We start from the raw sequence: 14,446 nt of genomic DNA, 5'->3' as shown, positions 1-14,446 counted from the left end.
GAGTCTGACTTCCCCAAACCAGACTTCTTGGATGCCCCTGCCTGTTTCCCATAAGCCATGAAGTATATGCAGGTTTTATTCTTTGCTACCAAGGGGCCCATGATTGACACACCAGGACTTGCAGAACTGACAGAGGCAAAGTGACTAAGGTAAAAAAAAGGGCAAGTCCCAAGTGGACTCTGATTCCTGAGTGTCCACCTTGTCTAATGTGTGTAAGGCCAAAGGGGAAATGATTTTGGGGTTGGCCCTGGTGGGGCAAATTCCTGCCTGTATTGCAAAATCCCTGACCCCTGTGGTGGCTGATATCCTAAGTGGCCTCTGTGAACCTCAGAGTCTTTCAGTAAACTGCAGTGCCTGAGATGGTGAAGCCAGATTGCCTGGGCTGGAAACCCAAATGTACCCTTGACTCCTTCCGCAATCAATCAGGCCATCTAACCCAGGGGTTGGCTAACATTTTCTCTAAAGGGCCAGAATAGTAAATCTTCCGTGTTTTGCAGGCCGTAGTGTCTCTGTCACAACTATGCAACCCTGCCATTATAGCGTGAGTATAGCCATCGGCTATATGTAGACAATGAGCACGGCGGTGTGCCAATAAAACTTTATTGAAGATGCTGAAAATGGAATTTTATGTCATTTCATTTAACACAGATTATTATAATTAAAAAATATAAAAACCAGGGGCATCTGGGTGGCTCAGTCGGTTAAGTGTCAAACTCTCGATTTCGGCTGAGGTCATGAAATTGTGGTTGTGAGATCGAGCCCCGCATCCGGCTCCGTGCTGAGTGTGGAGCCTGCTTGGGATTCTCTCTCTCTCCCTTTCTCCCTCTGCCTCTCCCTCACTTGCTCTCTCTCCGTGTCAAAATACATAAACTTAAAAAAAAAAAAAAAAAAAAGACCTGAGCTGAGATCAAGAGTCAGACACTTAACCAACTGAGTCACCCAGGTGCCCCAGAAGAAAAATCATGTGAAGACACAGTGAGAAGACATCCATGTACAAGCCAAAGAGGGAGCCCTCAGAAAAAAACAGTCCTGCTGACACCTTGATCTTGGACTTTCAGCCTTCAGAACCATGAGGAAATATGTTTCTGTTGTCTAAGGTGCCCAGTCTGTGGTGGTTTTGTTGAGGCATCCCTAGGAAACTAAATATTCTCTGTTTCTCTTCATGGAATTCTATCAGTGATGGCCCCCAAACCCACCAAATTACCCTGGTATGGTTATTTTATTTTATTTTATTTTATTTTTAATGTTTATGTATTTTTGAGACAGAGAGAGACAGAGCATGAGCAGGGAGGGGCAGAGAGGGAGACACAGAATCTGAAACAGGTTCCAGGCTCTGAGCTGGCAGCACACAGCCCTGCTCGAACTCGGGAATGGCGAGATCATGATCTAAGCCAAAGTCGGATGCTTAACCGACTGAGCCATCCAGGCACCCCTCTACTGGTTCTCTTGGGACTCTTGTTCTGGAGGAAGGCAGTCATTATGGAAGAAATCTGATTATCCTGGGGCGCCATGCTGGAAAGGCCTTGTGTAGGTTCTTGGCATTCGGGTCATCCCAACCCAGGTACCAGACACGTAGATGAAGGAAGCTCCAGATGACTCCAGTCTCCAACCTTCAAGTCACTTCCAAACTTTCAAGTCTTAGGGGGGCAGAAAGAAACATCTCCTCTGTGCCTTGTTCTAATTCCTAACCCATATAATCCATGAGCATAATAAAATGGTTGTTTGACATCGCTATGTTTTTTTTTAATATGATATAATATAATCAATAATATAATTTATTGTCAAATTGGTTTTCAAACATCGCTATGTTTTAAGGTGGCTTATTATGTAGCAATAGTAACAGGAACTCAAAAACCGAGGGATTCATTAAGAGCCCTTCTTCCTTCTCATTCCCCATGGCTGCCCAGTCTCCAGAGCCCATCTCCTGAGCCTGAACAATCTTTCCTCAGACCACACTTCCTCTCTATGACACTGTTCCTGCCCTGGGCAGCTCTTCAACAACTTTCCTTTAATCTTTTGCAAGACCCGCCACTCTACAGTCTCTGGCTTCAATTGGGAGCATTCTCAAGTCTACTCCTTTGCAGAACTCTAGGGCTTTTTTTTTTTTTTTTTTTTTTTTTTCCTGAAGCATGCATCTGACAAGTCCCTTTCTTGTTTAAATGGCTTTTCATTTTTCCTATTTTTTAAAAATTGAAGTATAGTTGACAATGTTACATTACTTCTAGGTGTACAACATAGTGATTCAACAACTTTACACATTATGCTATGCTTACCACAAATGTAACTCCCATCTGTCACCATACAACATGATCACAATACCATTGACTATATTCCCTATGCTGTACCTTTCATCCCCATGACTTACTCATTGCATAACTGTAAACCTGTATCTCCCATTCCCCTTCACCCATTTTGCCAATTCCCACTCCCCACCCGCCTCTGGCAACCAACGGTTCGTTCTCTGTATTTATGGTTTTGTTTCTGTATGTTTGTTCACTTGTCTTATTTTTTTTAGATTCTACATATAAATGAAATGATACAGTATTTATCATTTTCTGACTGATATTTCACTTATCATAATACCCTCTGGGTCCATCCATGTTGTTGCAAATAGCAAGATCTCATTCCTTTTTATGGCTAATATTCCATTGTATACGTATACCACATATTTTTTATCCACTCATCTATTGATGGACACTTTGGTTGCTTCCATATGTTGGGTATTTTGTTTTTAAAGTACACATCACACCCAGCATGGAGCCCAATGCAGGGCTTTGAACCCATGACCCTGAGACCGAATCCTGAGCTGAGATCAAGAGTCAGACACTTAGCCAACTAAGCCATCTGGGCACCCCACTGGCTATTGTAAATAATGCTGCAAATAAACATAAGGGTGCTTTTATTTTTTTAATTCAAAAAGAATTAAACAGTAATGAAACACTAAGTTAGTGTTTTTGCTTTCTCTGGATAAATACTTGGTGGTTGAATTTCTACTTTTGTTTCTATTTTTAATTTTTTGAGGAACCTTTATACTGTTTCCAACAGTGGCTGTGCCAATTTACATTCCAACCAACATGAGGGTTCCTTTTTCTCCACATCCTCACCATACCTGTTATTTCTGTCTTTTTGATTCTAGCCATTTTAATAGGTGTGAGGTGGTATCTCATTGCGGTTTTGATTTCCATCTTCCTGATGATTAGAGATGCTGAACATCTGTTCATGTGTCTGTTGGCCATCTGGATGGCTTCTTTGGAGAAACGTTTATTCAGGTCCTCTGCCCACTTTAAAATCAGATTATATGTTTTTGTTTTTGTTTTCTCGGTGTTGAGTTGTATAAGTTCTTTATAGATCTTGAATATTAACCCCTTATTGGATATATCATTTGCAAGTATCTTGTCGCATTCATTAGGTTGTCTTTTTGTTTGGTTAACGGGTTTCTTTGCTGTGCAGAAGCTTTCTATTTTGGTATGGTCCCAATGGCTTTTCATTTCCTTAAGAAGAAAGTCCAAGTCCTTGTAGCAGTGAAGAGCCTCTAAGAGACGACCCTTGCTATCACTTACTGCTCTCTGCCTCACTACCTACGCTCCAATAACCAACTTAACTTATTTCTTGGCCTCTCCCCTGTGCATTTTCACTCCCCTCTGCCTGGAATGCAATTTTCTTTCTCTTTTTTACCTGAGCCTCTAAGACCCAGCCTAGATGTTCCCTCTAGGCAACATCTCTATACTACTAGGTCTTGTCAGTCTGAGTTTAGCTGTTTCTTTTGGAGGTTCGCATAAAAACCCAGGCATCTCTCTATCACTATGTATACTCTCACTCTACTGTGACCAAGTGAGACAGAGCAGGGACTGGACTTGAGTCCCCTCAATCCTGATTAAGCAACCCAGTGTCCCTTGATAGGTGAAGCCCTAGGCCCCTTAAGTAGCATATTTTGCAGGAATGTGGAAGCAGGATGCTTACCAAAGGAGGGTCTCGACTGGCAAAGACAAATCAAAACCAGCCTGCGCCAAGAGTGGACCCCAGCACTGACCTTTCACTGACTTCTTCCCCGATTATAATACTAAAAACACTCCCAGGGGTGGAGATTTAACATACTAATGAGACATGCAATGCACGATGAAGCATGTTCTGTTCACTATACCTGTGCACCCAATTTCCTGTATCTCTCCCCAACTACATGACTTAGAGTCACTCCTGCCCCATCTCAGTCTCTTTTAAAGAACGTTCTCTGGCCTTTGCCAGAGAGGCAGCACAAAGGACCCTTGTGCTTGAGCATAAGCTCCAATGAAAGCCTGAAACTCCTCTAGTCAATGCCTCTAGTAAATTTCTATTGCTCGGAGAACCCAAAGGACCTAAGTCAGTGACACAAGCCCTTCACTGTCTCATCTCTTCATCCAGTCGGTCAGAGCCCATGTCTGATTACTTTCTACATCCCCAGGAACCAGCAAGGGAGAACTCCTTTGGAGATCTATACCTATACACTTATCTACCACCTTTATTCCTTGATAAGTGGACTCCATTTTATCCAGGTGGCAATTTCCTTCATCGTAAGCCAATCAGGGCAACTTCATTAAAACTTTGTGTGTGTGTGTGTGTGTGTGTGTGTGTGTGTGTGTGTGTGTGTGAGGCATTGGTCTAGAAATGGGTATATTACTTGGTTCTGCCAGTGGAAAGTAAGAAGAGGTTTTGCAAAGACAGCAGAACAGATTTTCCTTCCTTATAAAGGAAGAAATATGAGAGAGGCATATTAATGAAGTCTGTTTTTCTGCCCATCCCCATTCTCCTGGCTTGGGAGGTTATGTGGCCATGATGGTGATGTCTGGAACAATGGCAGCCATTTCGTGGTCATGTTCAGGAAGCCCCTGGAAGAAAACCAATGGGATGGTGGACTGGAAGAATTATAATAAACTCAATTCTTGTTCAGACTCAGAACCTACTTCCTTCCAATTAAAAATAATTTTTTTAGTGTTTATTTTTATTTTTGAGAGAGAGAGATAGAGTGCGAGTCATGGAGGGGCAGAGAGAGAAGGAGACACAGAATCCAAAGCAGGCTTCAGGCTCCGAGCTGTCAGCACAGAGCCTGATGCGGTCTCGAACTCATGAACTGTGAGATCATGACCTGAGCAGAAGTCGGACGCTTAACTGACTGAGCCACCCAGGTGCCCTGAAAAATATCTTTATTTTTTATGTTAGAGGTTTCACTAGGTACCCCTTGTGATTATATCTTTAGGGTAGTGCTGATTAACTACTTAGAAGCTAGTAGGGTTCCCACAGATTCCTTGGCTGTCCAGCTATGCCTGGGGGTTGATACAAACCCTATTGTTCTTTATTTCATCTGAAATGACAAGATGGACACAGGCTTTGGTTGTTTTTGAGTCATAACCTTTACATAATAAACTGGTAAACACAAGCAAATTGCCTTCCTGAGTTTGTTGGGCCACTCTAGCAAATCATTGAACCTAAGGGGGTCACAGGAGCCCCTGATTTAGCTGGTCAGTCAGAAGTACAGGTGGCAAGCTGAGAAGTAGCATCTGAAATGGGGGAGGCTTGTGGGATTGAGCCCTTTACTAGACATTTGGTATCATGAGTGCTACATGGGCAGGGGTGCCTGGGTGGTTCAGTCAGTTAAGTATCTGACTCTTGATCTCAGGGTCGTGAGTTCAAGCCCCATTTTGGGCTCCATGCCAGGCATGGAGCCTACTTAAAAAATAAACTAAAAAAAAAAACTGTTGTGTGAGTAAAGAAACAAGATTTTGACTATCTTCTATGCTTTTTATTCCTTGCCTTGAGTTCCTCTCATCTCACTAATTGTTTCTTTCATTTTCTTGAATCCCTGAAGGAGAAAGGGAGGGCTTGAACATCCAGATTCCTTGATTCTTGACATTTAGAGGGCTGAATTCTTGTCTCCCACAGTAGGTTGGAGGTGAGGGGAATATTCAGACTTCTAAGAAGGGGATGCTTCTAAGAAGGGGTTGCTTTCTGGAAACTGCAAGAAGCCTGGGTTTCTGTCACCTGATTGGTCCCAGCTCCACTGTCCCTCCCCCTTATCCAATAAAGCATCTGCCCGAGTTGAGTCACTCTGCCAGAAGCCAGGAACTAGAGACAGAAAAAGGATCTCAGCTGGTGGTAAGTTGGGGACTTGACAATTTCAAAACTTATTATTTGAACCTCTACCATGTGGCAGATACCTCCTAAGCCCTTAGGCCGGGCTGTCCAATACAGAATCCACTTGCCACATATGGCTGTTGAGCTCTTGCTAGGCCAAACCGCGATGTGCTGGGAAGTGTGAAACCAATGTTATATTCAAAGACTTAGCATGAAAAAAGAATGTAAATGGGGCGCCTGGGTGGCGCAGTCGGTTAAGCGTCCGACTTCAGCCAGGTCACGATCTCGCGGTCCGTGAGTTCGAGCCCCGCGTCAGGCTCTGGGCTGATGGCTCGGAGCCTGGAGCCTGTTTCTGATTCTGTGTCTCCCTCTCTCTCTGCCCCTCCCCCGTTCATGCTCTGTCTCTCTCTGTCCCAAAAATAAAATTAAAAAAAAAAAAAAAAACATTAAAAAAAAAAAAAAAAAGAATGTAAAATATCTGATTGGTAACTTTTTTTTTTTTAATATTTATTTTTGAGAGAGAGAAAGCACAGGCAGGGGAGGGGCAAGGAGAGACTGGGACAGAGGATCCAAAGCGGGCTCTGTGCTGACAGCACAGTGGGGCTCGAACCCACTCACTGTGAGATTATGACGCTCAACCAACTGAGCCACCCAGGAGCCCCCTGACTCATGATTCTTATATTGGTTACATTTTCAAATAATATTCTTTTGATATGTTGGCTTACATACAATATATTATCAAAGTTAATATGTTATTATAATCAATTTATTTTACTTTGTAAAGAGAATGGTAACCCTCATATATGGCTCATATTTATGGCTTACATTTATGTTTCCATTGGAGAGCGTTACTCTAGAAGTATAACATTGAAAGAATTTGGTAGTCTTCTAGCATATATGCTAATGTGGAGGATATTTAGAGTAGAAAATAAACAAATGGATACACAGGAAAAATATCTGGTATAGCTGCTTTGCATTATGGGCCAGGTGGGGCCTCTGAACATGTTAGTATCTAAGCTTGGACTGAATATTCAGTAAGAGCCAAATGTGGGAAGCCTGAAAGAGCATCGTAGGCAGAAGGAACAGAGGATCCAGAAGCCCCGAGATGGCAGTGAGCTCAGCATGTTGGAGGAATTGAAGGAATTCAATTTGGATGGAGCCCATTATGTAAGAAGATCACAGTGAATGTATGAAGTACGATCCAGTGTGATGTTGTGATACATAATAAGAAATATATGTCGGGTCTTCATCCGGTTTCTGGCACCAAGTTCCTAAAACCCTGGGAATTTCCTAAGTGAGGAGAGCAATAGAGGTGTCTTTTGTTATGTTAATGAGTGGTTTGGGGGAGGCACCTAAGGCTGGGGGCTGGTTGCCAGAACTTTCAGGTTCAGCCCCCTGACCTCCAGGGAGAGAAGAAGTGGTAGAAACTGAGTTCAATCCCCAGTTCAATCCCCAATCCTCATTAACCCCAATGAGTTAATCAGTCATGCCTATGTAATGAACACTCCATAAAACCCCAAAAGGACGCAGGGTTCAGAGAGCTTCCGGGTTGGTGAAAACATATGGAGATGCCTGGAGAGCGGCACACTTGGAGGGCCCATAGAAGCCTCGCGCCTTTGCCTCATACCTGGCCCTATGCATCTCTTCCAACTGGCTGTTCCTAAGTTACAACCTTTTCTAATCAACTGGTGATCTAGTACGTAAAATATTTCTCTGGGTTCTGGAAATCATTAAGTTTTGTGAGGAAGAGGTTATGGGAACCTCTGATTTACAGCCAGTCAGTCAGTCGCACAGGTACCCTGGGCTTGCAGCTGGTGTCTGATTTGGCCCAGGGGCAGGAGGGGCATCTTTTAGGACTGAACCTTTAACCGGTGTGATCTGACGGTGTCAGAACTGAGCTGAATTCTTAGAAATTGTTTGTTGGTGTGGGGACTCCCCACACTTTGGAAATTGGGTCACAAAAGAAGGGTAGACAGGGCAGATCCAACAGGGCTTGGTAAGCTTGAGTGAGGAGTTTGGAAACCACTGGAGGGTGCTGAACAGAATAATGTCATGATCTGTGTTTTTAAAAGGTCATATGGCCACTGTCTGGAGAATGGATGGTTTGGGGTGAGTGGGGGGAGGCATTCGGAACAGGAACAAGCTATTTGTAAGGTCAGTGGAAACATGCAGACCAGAAGAGGGGCCATGGGCAAGGGCAGTGGAGATGGAAATGATTCTGGGTGTGGATTCAGTTGCTTTGCAGACAGAATCTATAAACTTGGATTGCTTTGGATGATAAGGCAAAGACAGCAAGGATACGATTTAGATTTGGAGCTTTAACAGCTGGGTGTTTACATTCCAAATAGATACAGGATACTGTGAGAGAGGCAGATTTGGGAGGATGGAATGGTTGAGTTTGGTTTGGGTAATGTCAGGTTTGGAGTGCCTATGGCATTCCCACAGGGAGCTGTCAAGAAGTCAGGTGGTTATATCAGGCTAGAGCTCTAAGGAGAAGCCAAGGCTGATGCCTTAGATGAGAAGTTTTCAGTATAGGTGCCCTGGGTTGGCTCAGCTGGTGGAGTGTGGGACTCTTAACCTCGGGGTTGTTGGGTGTGGAGATTACTTAAATAAATAAAACCTAAAAAGGAAGTTATCAGTGTAGTATTATAAGCCATGAGACCAGATGATACTACCTATGGAAAGACTACATAGAGAGGACGGAGGGGAGCAGGTACAAACCCTGGGCTGCCCTAACATTGAAAGTGAAATTTAGAGGGGGCTCTTGGCTGGCTCAGTCAGTGGAGTGTGTGACTCTTGATCTCAGGGCTGTGACTTTAAACCCCATGTTGGGTATAGAGATTTCTTAAAAATGAAATCTTTAAAAAACGGAACAGGATGGTTTCTTTTTATTTTTTTTTAATTTTTTTTAATGTTTATTTATTTTTGACAGAGAGAGAGACAGAGCATGAGTCGGGGAGGGGCAGAGAGAGAGGGAGACACAGTGTCTGAAACAGGCTCCAGGCTCCGAGCTGTCAGCACAGAGCCTGACACGGGGCTTGAACTCACGTACGGCAAGATCATGACCTGAGCTGAAGTCGGATGCTCAACCGACTGAGCCACCCAGGCGTCCCTCTTTTTATTTTTAAATATTCATTTATTTGTTCATTTACTTATTAGGTTTATTTTTGAGAGAGAGTGTGGGGGAGGAGCAAAAGGAGAGGGGGACAGAGGATCTAAAGTAGGCTCTGTGCTGACAGCAGAGACCCCAACTCAGGGCTTGAATCCACAAACTGTGAGATCATGAGCTGAAGTTGGATGCTTAACCCATTGAGCCACCCAGATGCCCCACTTATTTTTTAAAGTAAGCTTCACACCCAGTGTGGAGCCCAACGTGGGGCTTGAACTCACGACCCTGAGATCAAGACCTGAGCTCAAAACCTGAGCTGAGATCAAGAGTCAGATGTTTGACCAACTGGGCCCCTTGGGTCCCCAGGATGGTTTCTTTTTATTTAAAAAGAGAGTGAGAGCTGGGGAGGGGCAGAGAGAGAGAGGGGAGAGAGAATCCCAAGCACGCTTTGCACTGCCAGCACGGAGCCTGATGCGGGGCTTGAATTCACGACCATGAATCCATGACCTGAGCCCAGATCAAGTCTGTTGCTTAACTGACTCAGCCACCCAGGAGCCCCTGGAATGGTTTCTTTGTAAGGGGAAGAGATAAGATAACATAATCTAATATTAAGAAAATCTTGGGTTTTTGTTCTTGGTAAAAAAAGAAAAGGAATAATGCAGGAGGAAAGTTCTTGGGAAGGTGAGGTAGAGAGGGATCCAGAGCAAACATGGGAAGGTAGCCACTGGGATGAACGAGAACTCTACACTGACTGTAGCAGTGCAGGCAGATTGGAAGGTTTGGGGCAGGGAAGGCTAAAAAGTTCCAATGGTTACCATTTTCCCGTTAAAATATGAGGCAAAGGCATCAGATGAGCGCACAGATGAGGAGGGGAGAGGCCAGGGAAAAGCAGACGGGAGGAAGTGGAACTACAACAGTTATTTCAAAACTTGGAAATGCAAATATGCTGGAGAAGTAGAGTCAGCAGACACACAAATGCTGAGCTGCCATATGAAATTCGGTCAGAAATCCAACTGTGCCCCTTAGTAATTGCGACACTGGACAAGTCACTTCCCCTGCCAGAGTCATGGCTTCCTTTTACGTTATGTGGTAATGATACTTCAGTTTTTTATTTTTTTTAAGTCTATTTATTTATTTTGAGAGAGAGCAAGGTACGGGCAGAGAGACAGGGAGAGAGAGCGAATCCCAAGCAGGCTCCGCAATCACAGAGCCCAATGTTGGGCTCGAGCTCACAAACAGCGAGATCATGACCTGAGCAGAAGTCAAGAGTGGGGCGCTTAACTGACTGAGCCACCCAGGTGCCCCAATTATGTGGTAATCATACTTATCCAAAAGCAAGACTGTTGTAACTGGAGATCATAAAAGGTACAGTGACTGGCACATTTGAGGGGCTTACCAAATAGTAGTCATCATAATCCACTGGGGTATCGTCTGTGGTTTGCAGGTTCTGTGTCCCACACTGCAACCAGGGTGCGGCCCTAATTTTACAACTTTGTCTCACTGGACTTTCCTCTCCTGTCATTGCACAATTGGCTTTCCCTGTTGCAGCAAAATCATCCCTTCTGAGTGCCTTGTAGGGTGCTTAGTGAGTGGGTAGAGAGAACTTGACTCTGTTATGGAAGTATAGCAGGTGGAAGAAGGTTGAGAGGACAATTCTGGTGGAATCTGTCTGGTTGAGCTCAAATTCTGGCACACGTCAATCCTCAAACGCCATACACAAGGGTTGTGGTGAGGGCTACAGGAACTCTTGGCATATGGAAAATGCTCGTAAGTACTAGCTGCTACTGTTGTGAGCACTGTACTTGACCTGAACTTGAGATTCCATGATGCATGGATGGCCCAGGACTAAGCCCCAGGACACAGCATAGAGCCTGGGGAAAACTGAAAGTTCCCATCTGTTAGACTCACTTGGTCCTGCCTGAAAGATTTCCATGTCCGCTCTCAACTAACCCTCACCTGAAAATCAGTCTCCTCCATAAAATGGCCTCTATTCTGTGGAGGAGCAAACTGAAGCTCAAAGAGATGTCACCAAGAACCCATTGGGCAGGTGTCAGATGAGAATACAGACTGACCTCCCCCCAGAGCCCAACACTCTTCATACTGTTAACAGTGGCTCTCAACTGGGAGTGATTCACCCACCCACCCGGGGACATTTGATAATGTCTGTAGATACTTTTGCATGTCACAACTGGGGGTGGGGCTGCTAGACGGGGGCCAGGGATGTTGCTAAAACATTGTACAATGTACAGGAAAGTCTTCCACAGCTAAGCATTATCCAGTTCCAAATGTTCAATGGTGCCAAGGCTGAGAAACTCTGCATGACATTAAGCAATGTGCCTCCTCTGCTGACTCTGAGTCTAGCGCTTCCCTCACTAAGCTGTAACTGGCTCCTAATCAATTTCTCTTATCTATTCACCCTCGGTGTAGTTTTCTGGTAGTAAACAGGAGCCTTGTAATCCTCTTGGCTAAGCAATCAGCCTGATAGGTGGAATGCATATGAATTATTATGGGAATATGGAGAACTATCCTTTCCCAAAGTAATAGCCAAAAGAGTGTCAATTTTACAGTATAACCGGCCAAGTTTCAGTAGAGTAGGGGTCCTAGTTGGAGTGGTAGTTGATGTTGTCCATGAATAGGGAGGCTGTAAGATGGTTCATGGATTGGAAATGGCCATTGTTGAAATGTTTCAGGTGTGTGCAAGATGGAAACCAACCTCTCCATCACTCCAAATGAATATGAAGAGATACTCCACGAGTCTGCTGGCTACACTGTTCTGTGGATCCTATCACTGGTGGTGCTTGGGATCACCTTTGTCCTTGGCATCCTGGGCAATGGGCTTGTGATCTGGGTGGCTGGATTCCGGATGGCACGCAGCGTCACCACCATCTGTTACCTGAACTTGGCCTTGGCCGACTTCTCTTTCACTGCCACTCTGCCATTTCTCATTGTCTCAATGGCCATGAAAGAACGGTGGCCTTTTGGCTGGTTCCTGTGTAAGGTAATTCACATTGTGGTGGACATCAACCTGTTTGGAAGTGTCTTCCTCATTGCTTTCATTGCCCTGGACCGCTGTATTTGTGTCTTGCATCCAGTCTGGGCCCAGAACCACCGCACTGTAAGTCTGGCTACAAAACTCATCATTGGACCCTGGATTTTTGCCCTAGTCCTTACCTTGCCAGTTTTCATCTTCTTGACTACAGTAAATGATGGAACAGGGAATATATACTGTACTTTCAACTTTGCACACTGGGGCAACAGTACTGAACAGAGGTTGAAGGTGGCTATCACCATGTTGACAATCAGAGGGATCATCCGGTTTATCATTGGCTTCAGTATGCCAATGTCCATTGTTGCTATCTGCTATGGGCTCATTGCTGCCAAGATACGTAAAAAAGGCATGATTAAATCCAGCCGTCCCTTAAGGGTCCTTACTGCTGTTGTGGCTTCCTTCTTTCTCTGTTGGTTCCCCTTTCAAATGGTTGCCCTTTTAAGCACAGTCTGGCTCAAACAGATACTGTTTGAGGGCAAGTACAAAATCCTTGATGTCCTGACTAATCCAACAAGCTCCCTGGCCTTCTTCAACAGCTGCCTCAATCCAATCCTTTACGTCTTCATGGGCCAAGACTTCCGAGAGAGACTGATCCACTCCCTGCCTGCCAGTCTGGAGAGGGCCCTTACTGAGGACTTATCCCAGACCAGTGACACAACAAACAGATCCACTTTACCTCATGAAGAAGCAGAGTTACAGGCAATGTGAGGGCAGCTGGGGGACATTTTTGAGCTCTGTATGCTCCTACCCTTCTCCCATTTCCAGTTCCATCTTACCTTGGGTCATACTGAGACATGCATCATGAAAGGAAAAAGTGACATTAAGATGTCATTTTTGGATTTTGGGCCTCAGCTTCTTCCCCTGGGATAAGTGGAGACTGTAAAGGGGTACAAGGGAGGAGAAGAGAAAGTGATGGGGAACTGGTAACGCTTAGATAAGAGGGTATGGTAAGGGGAAAACTTTAGTTATTTTACCATTAAGATGTTTGCTATAGGTTTTATTTTAAGCTATTTTTAATAAGATTACAGGAATTTCTTTGTATTAATAGTTTACTAAGTGTTTTCTTCCTTTAAAAATCATGAATGGCTATAGAACTGTATCAAATGAATTTTATGCATATATGAAGATATTATTTTTATCCTTTTATTTACGCCATCATACATTACCTTGATTGATTTTTGCATGTGAAACTACCCTTGCGTTCCTAGAATAAACCAGGATTGGTCATGATGTATTTTGTCTAATTATAATTTATGTCACTAGATTTGTTTATAACTTATGCATTTATGTTTATGTAAAGATGGGTCTGTTATTTTCCTTTCCACTAATATCCTGGTCAGCTTTTGCACCAAACTTCTAATGGCCTCCTACACAGACTTGGGAAGTGATTTCTCTGATTATATTCTTTCATAAATGTTCAGAAATTCACCAGCGAAGACAGTTGGCCCTGGGTTTTCTTTCTGGGAAGGCTTTTAGTAACGAGTTCAATTTCTTTCATAGTTATGGGACTATTCAGATTTTCTATTTCCTCTTCCGTCAATTTTGACAAACTGTGACGTTTAATGAATTTAGCCATTTCATCCAAACTGTCAAATTTATTGGCATGAAATGGTATAATAACTGTGTGTAGTACTTGGTATGCTTTCCTTTACATAATGAGAATGTAAGCTATCTGAAGGCAGGGATTTTGGTCCATATTGTTCACCAATGGATCCCCATACCATATGTGTAATATAGTGCCTAACATGTGATAGACAGACACTCAATAAATATTGAATTGATGAATAAATAAACAATGGTATCATCCAGATATCAAGTGAGAGCCTTTATTTTATTAAAAAAATTTTTAATGTTTTATTTATTTTTGAGAGAGAGAGACAGAGCATGATTAGGGGTGGGGCAGAGAGAGGGAGACACAGAATCTGAAGCAGGCTCCAGGCTCTGAGCTGTCAGCACAGAGCCCAGCATGGGGCTTGAACTTGTGAAACATGAGATCATGACCTGAGCTGAAGTTGGACGCTTAACCGACTGAGCCACCCAGGCGCCCCAAGTGAGAACCTTTAAAGCTAGCTAAAATGATCTCTGACCCTCATATCATTGCAGTTTACAAGATTTATAAATTCCCATGTAGCTTACATTTTTATGAATCTGGTTTTGAATTTCTACTTCAAGTAAAGCACTCT

The 14,446-nt window shown here is 43.7% G+C and overlaps 1 protein-coding gene across 2 annotated transcripts; it reads left to right on the top strand.

Annotated features, from left to right (window-relative positions):
• Nucleotides 1-5,900: 5,900 nt before the first annotated feature.
• Nucleotides 5,901-14,073, top strand: FPR2 (formyl peptide receptor 2). Of its 2 annotated transcripts, none has more exons than XM_058708442.1 (2): nucleotides 5,901-6,126; nucleotides 11,905-14,073. In XM_058708442.1, exon 2 carries the CDS (start codon nucleotides 11,916-11,918, stop codon nucleotides 12,969-12,971), a length of 1,056 nt encoding a protein of 351 aa, XP_058564425.1. In that variant the 5' UTR covers nucleotides 5,901-6,126; nucleotides 11,905-11,915; the 3' UTR covers nucleotides 12,972-14,073. The 2 variants fall into 2 exon arrangements, with proteins under 2 accessions (XP_058564425.1, XP_058564424.1); XM_058708441.1 differs by lacking the exon at nucleotides 5,901-6,126 and adding an exon at nucleotides 10,845-10,981.
• Nucleotides 14,074-14,446: the final 373 nt, after the last annotated feature.

Source organism: Neofelis nebulosa, chromosome 17, assembly GCF_028018385.1.
Source record: "Neofelis nebulosa isolate mNeoNeb1 chromosome 17, mNeoNeb1.pri, whole genome shotgun sequence".
NCBI lineage: Eukaryota > Metazoa > Chordata > Mammalia > Carnivora > Felidae > Neofelis > Neofelis nebulosa.
The sequence above is the reverse complement of the archived record's forward strand: the minus strand, read 5'-3'. Positions and strand labels throughout refer to the sequence as shown.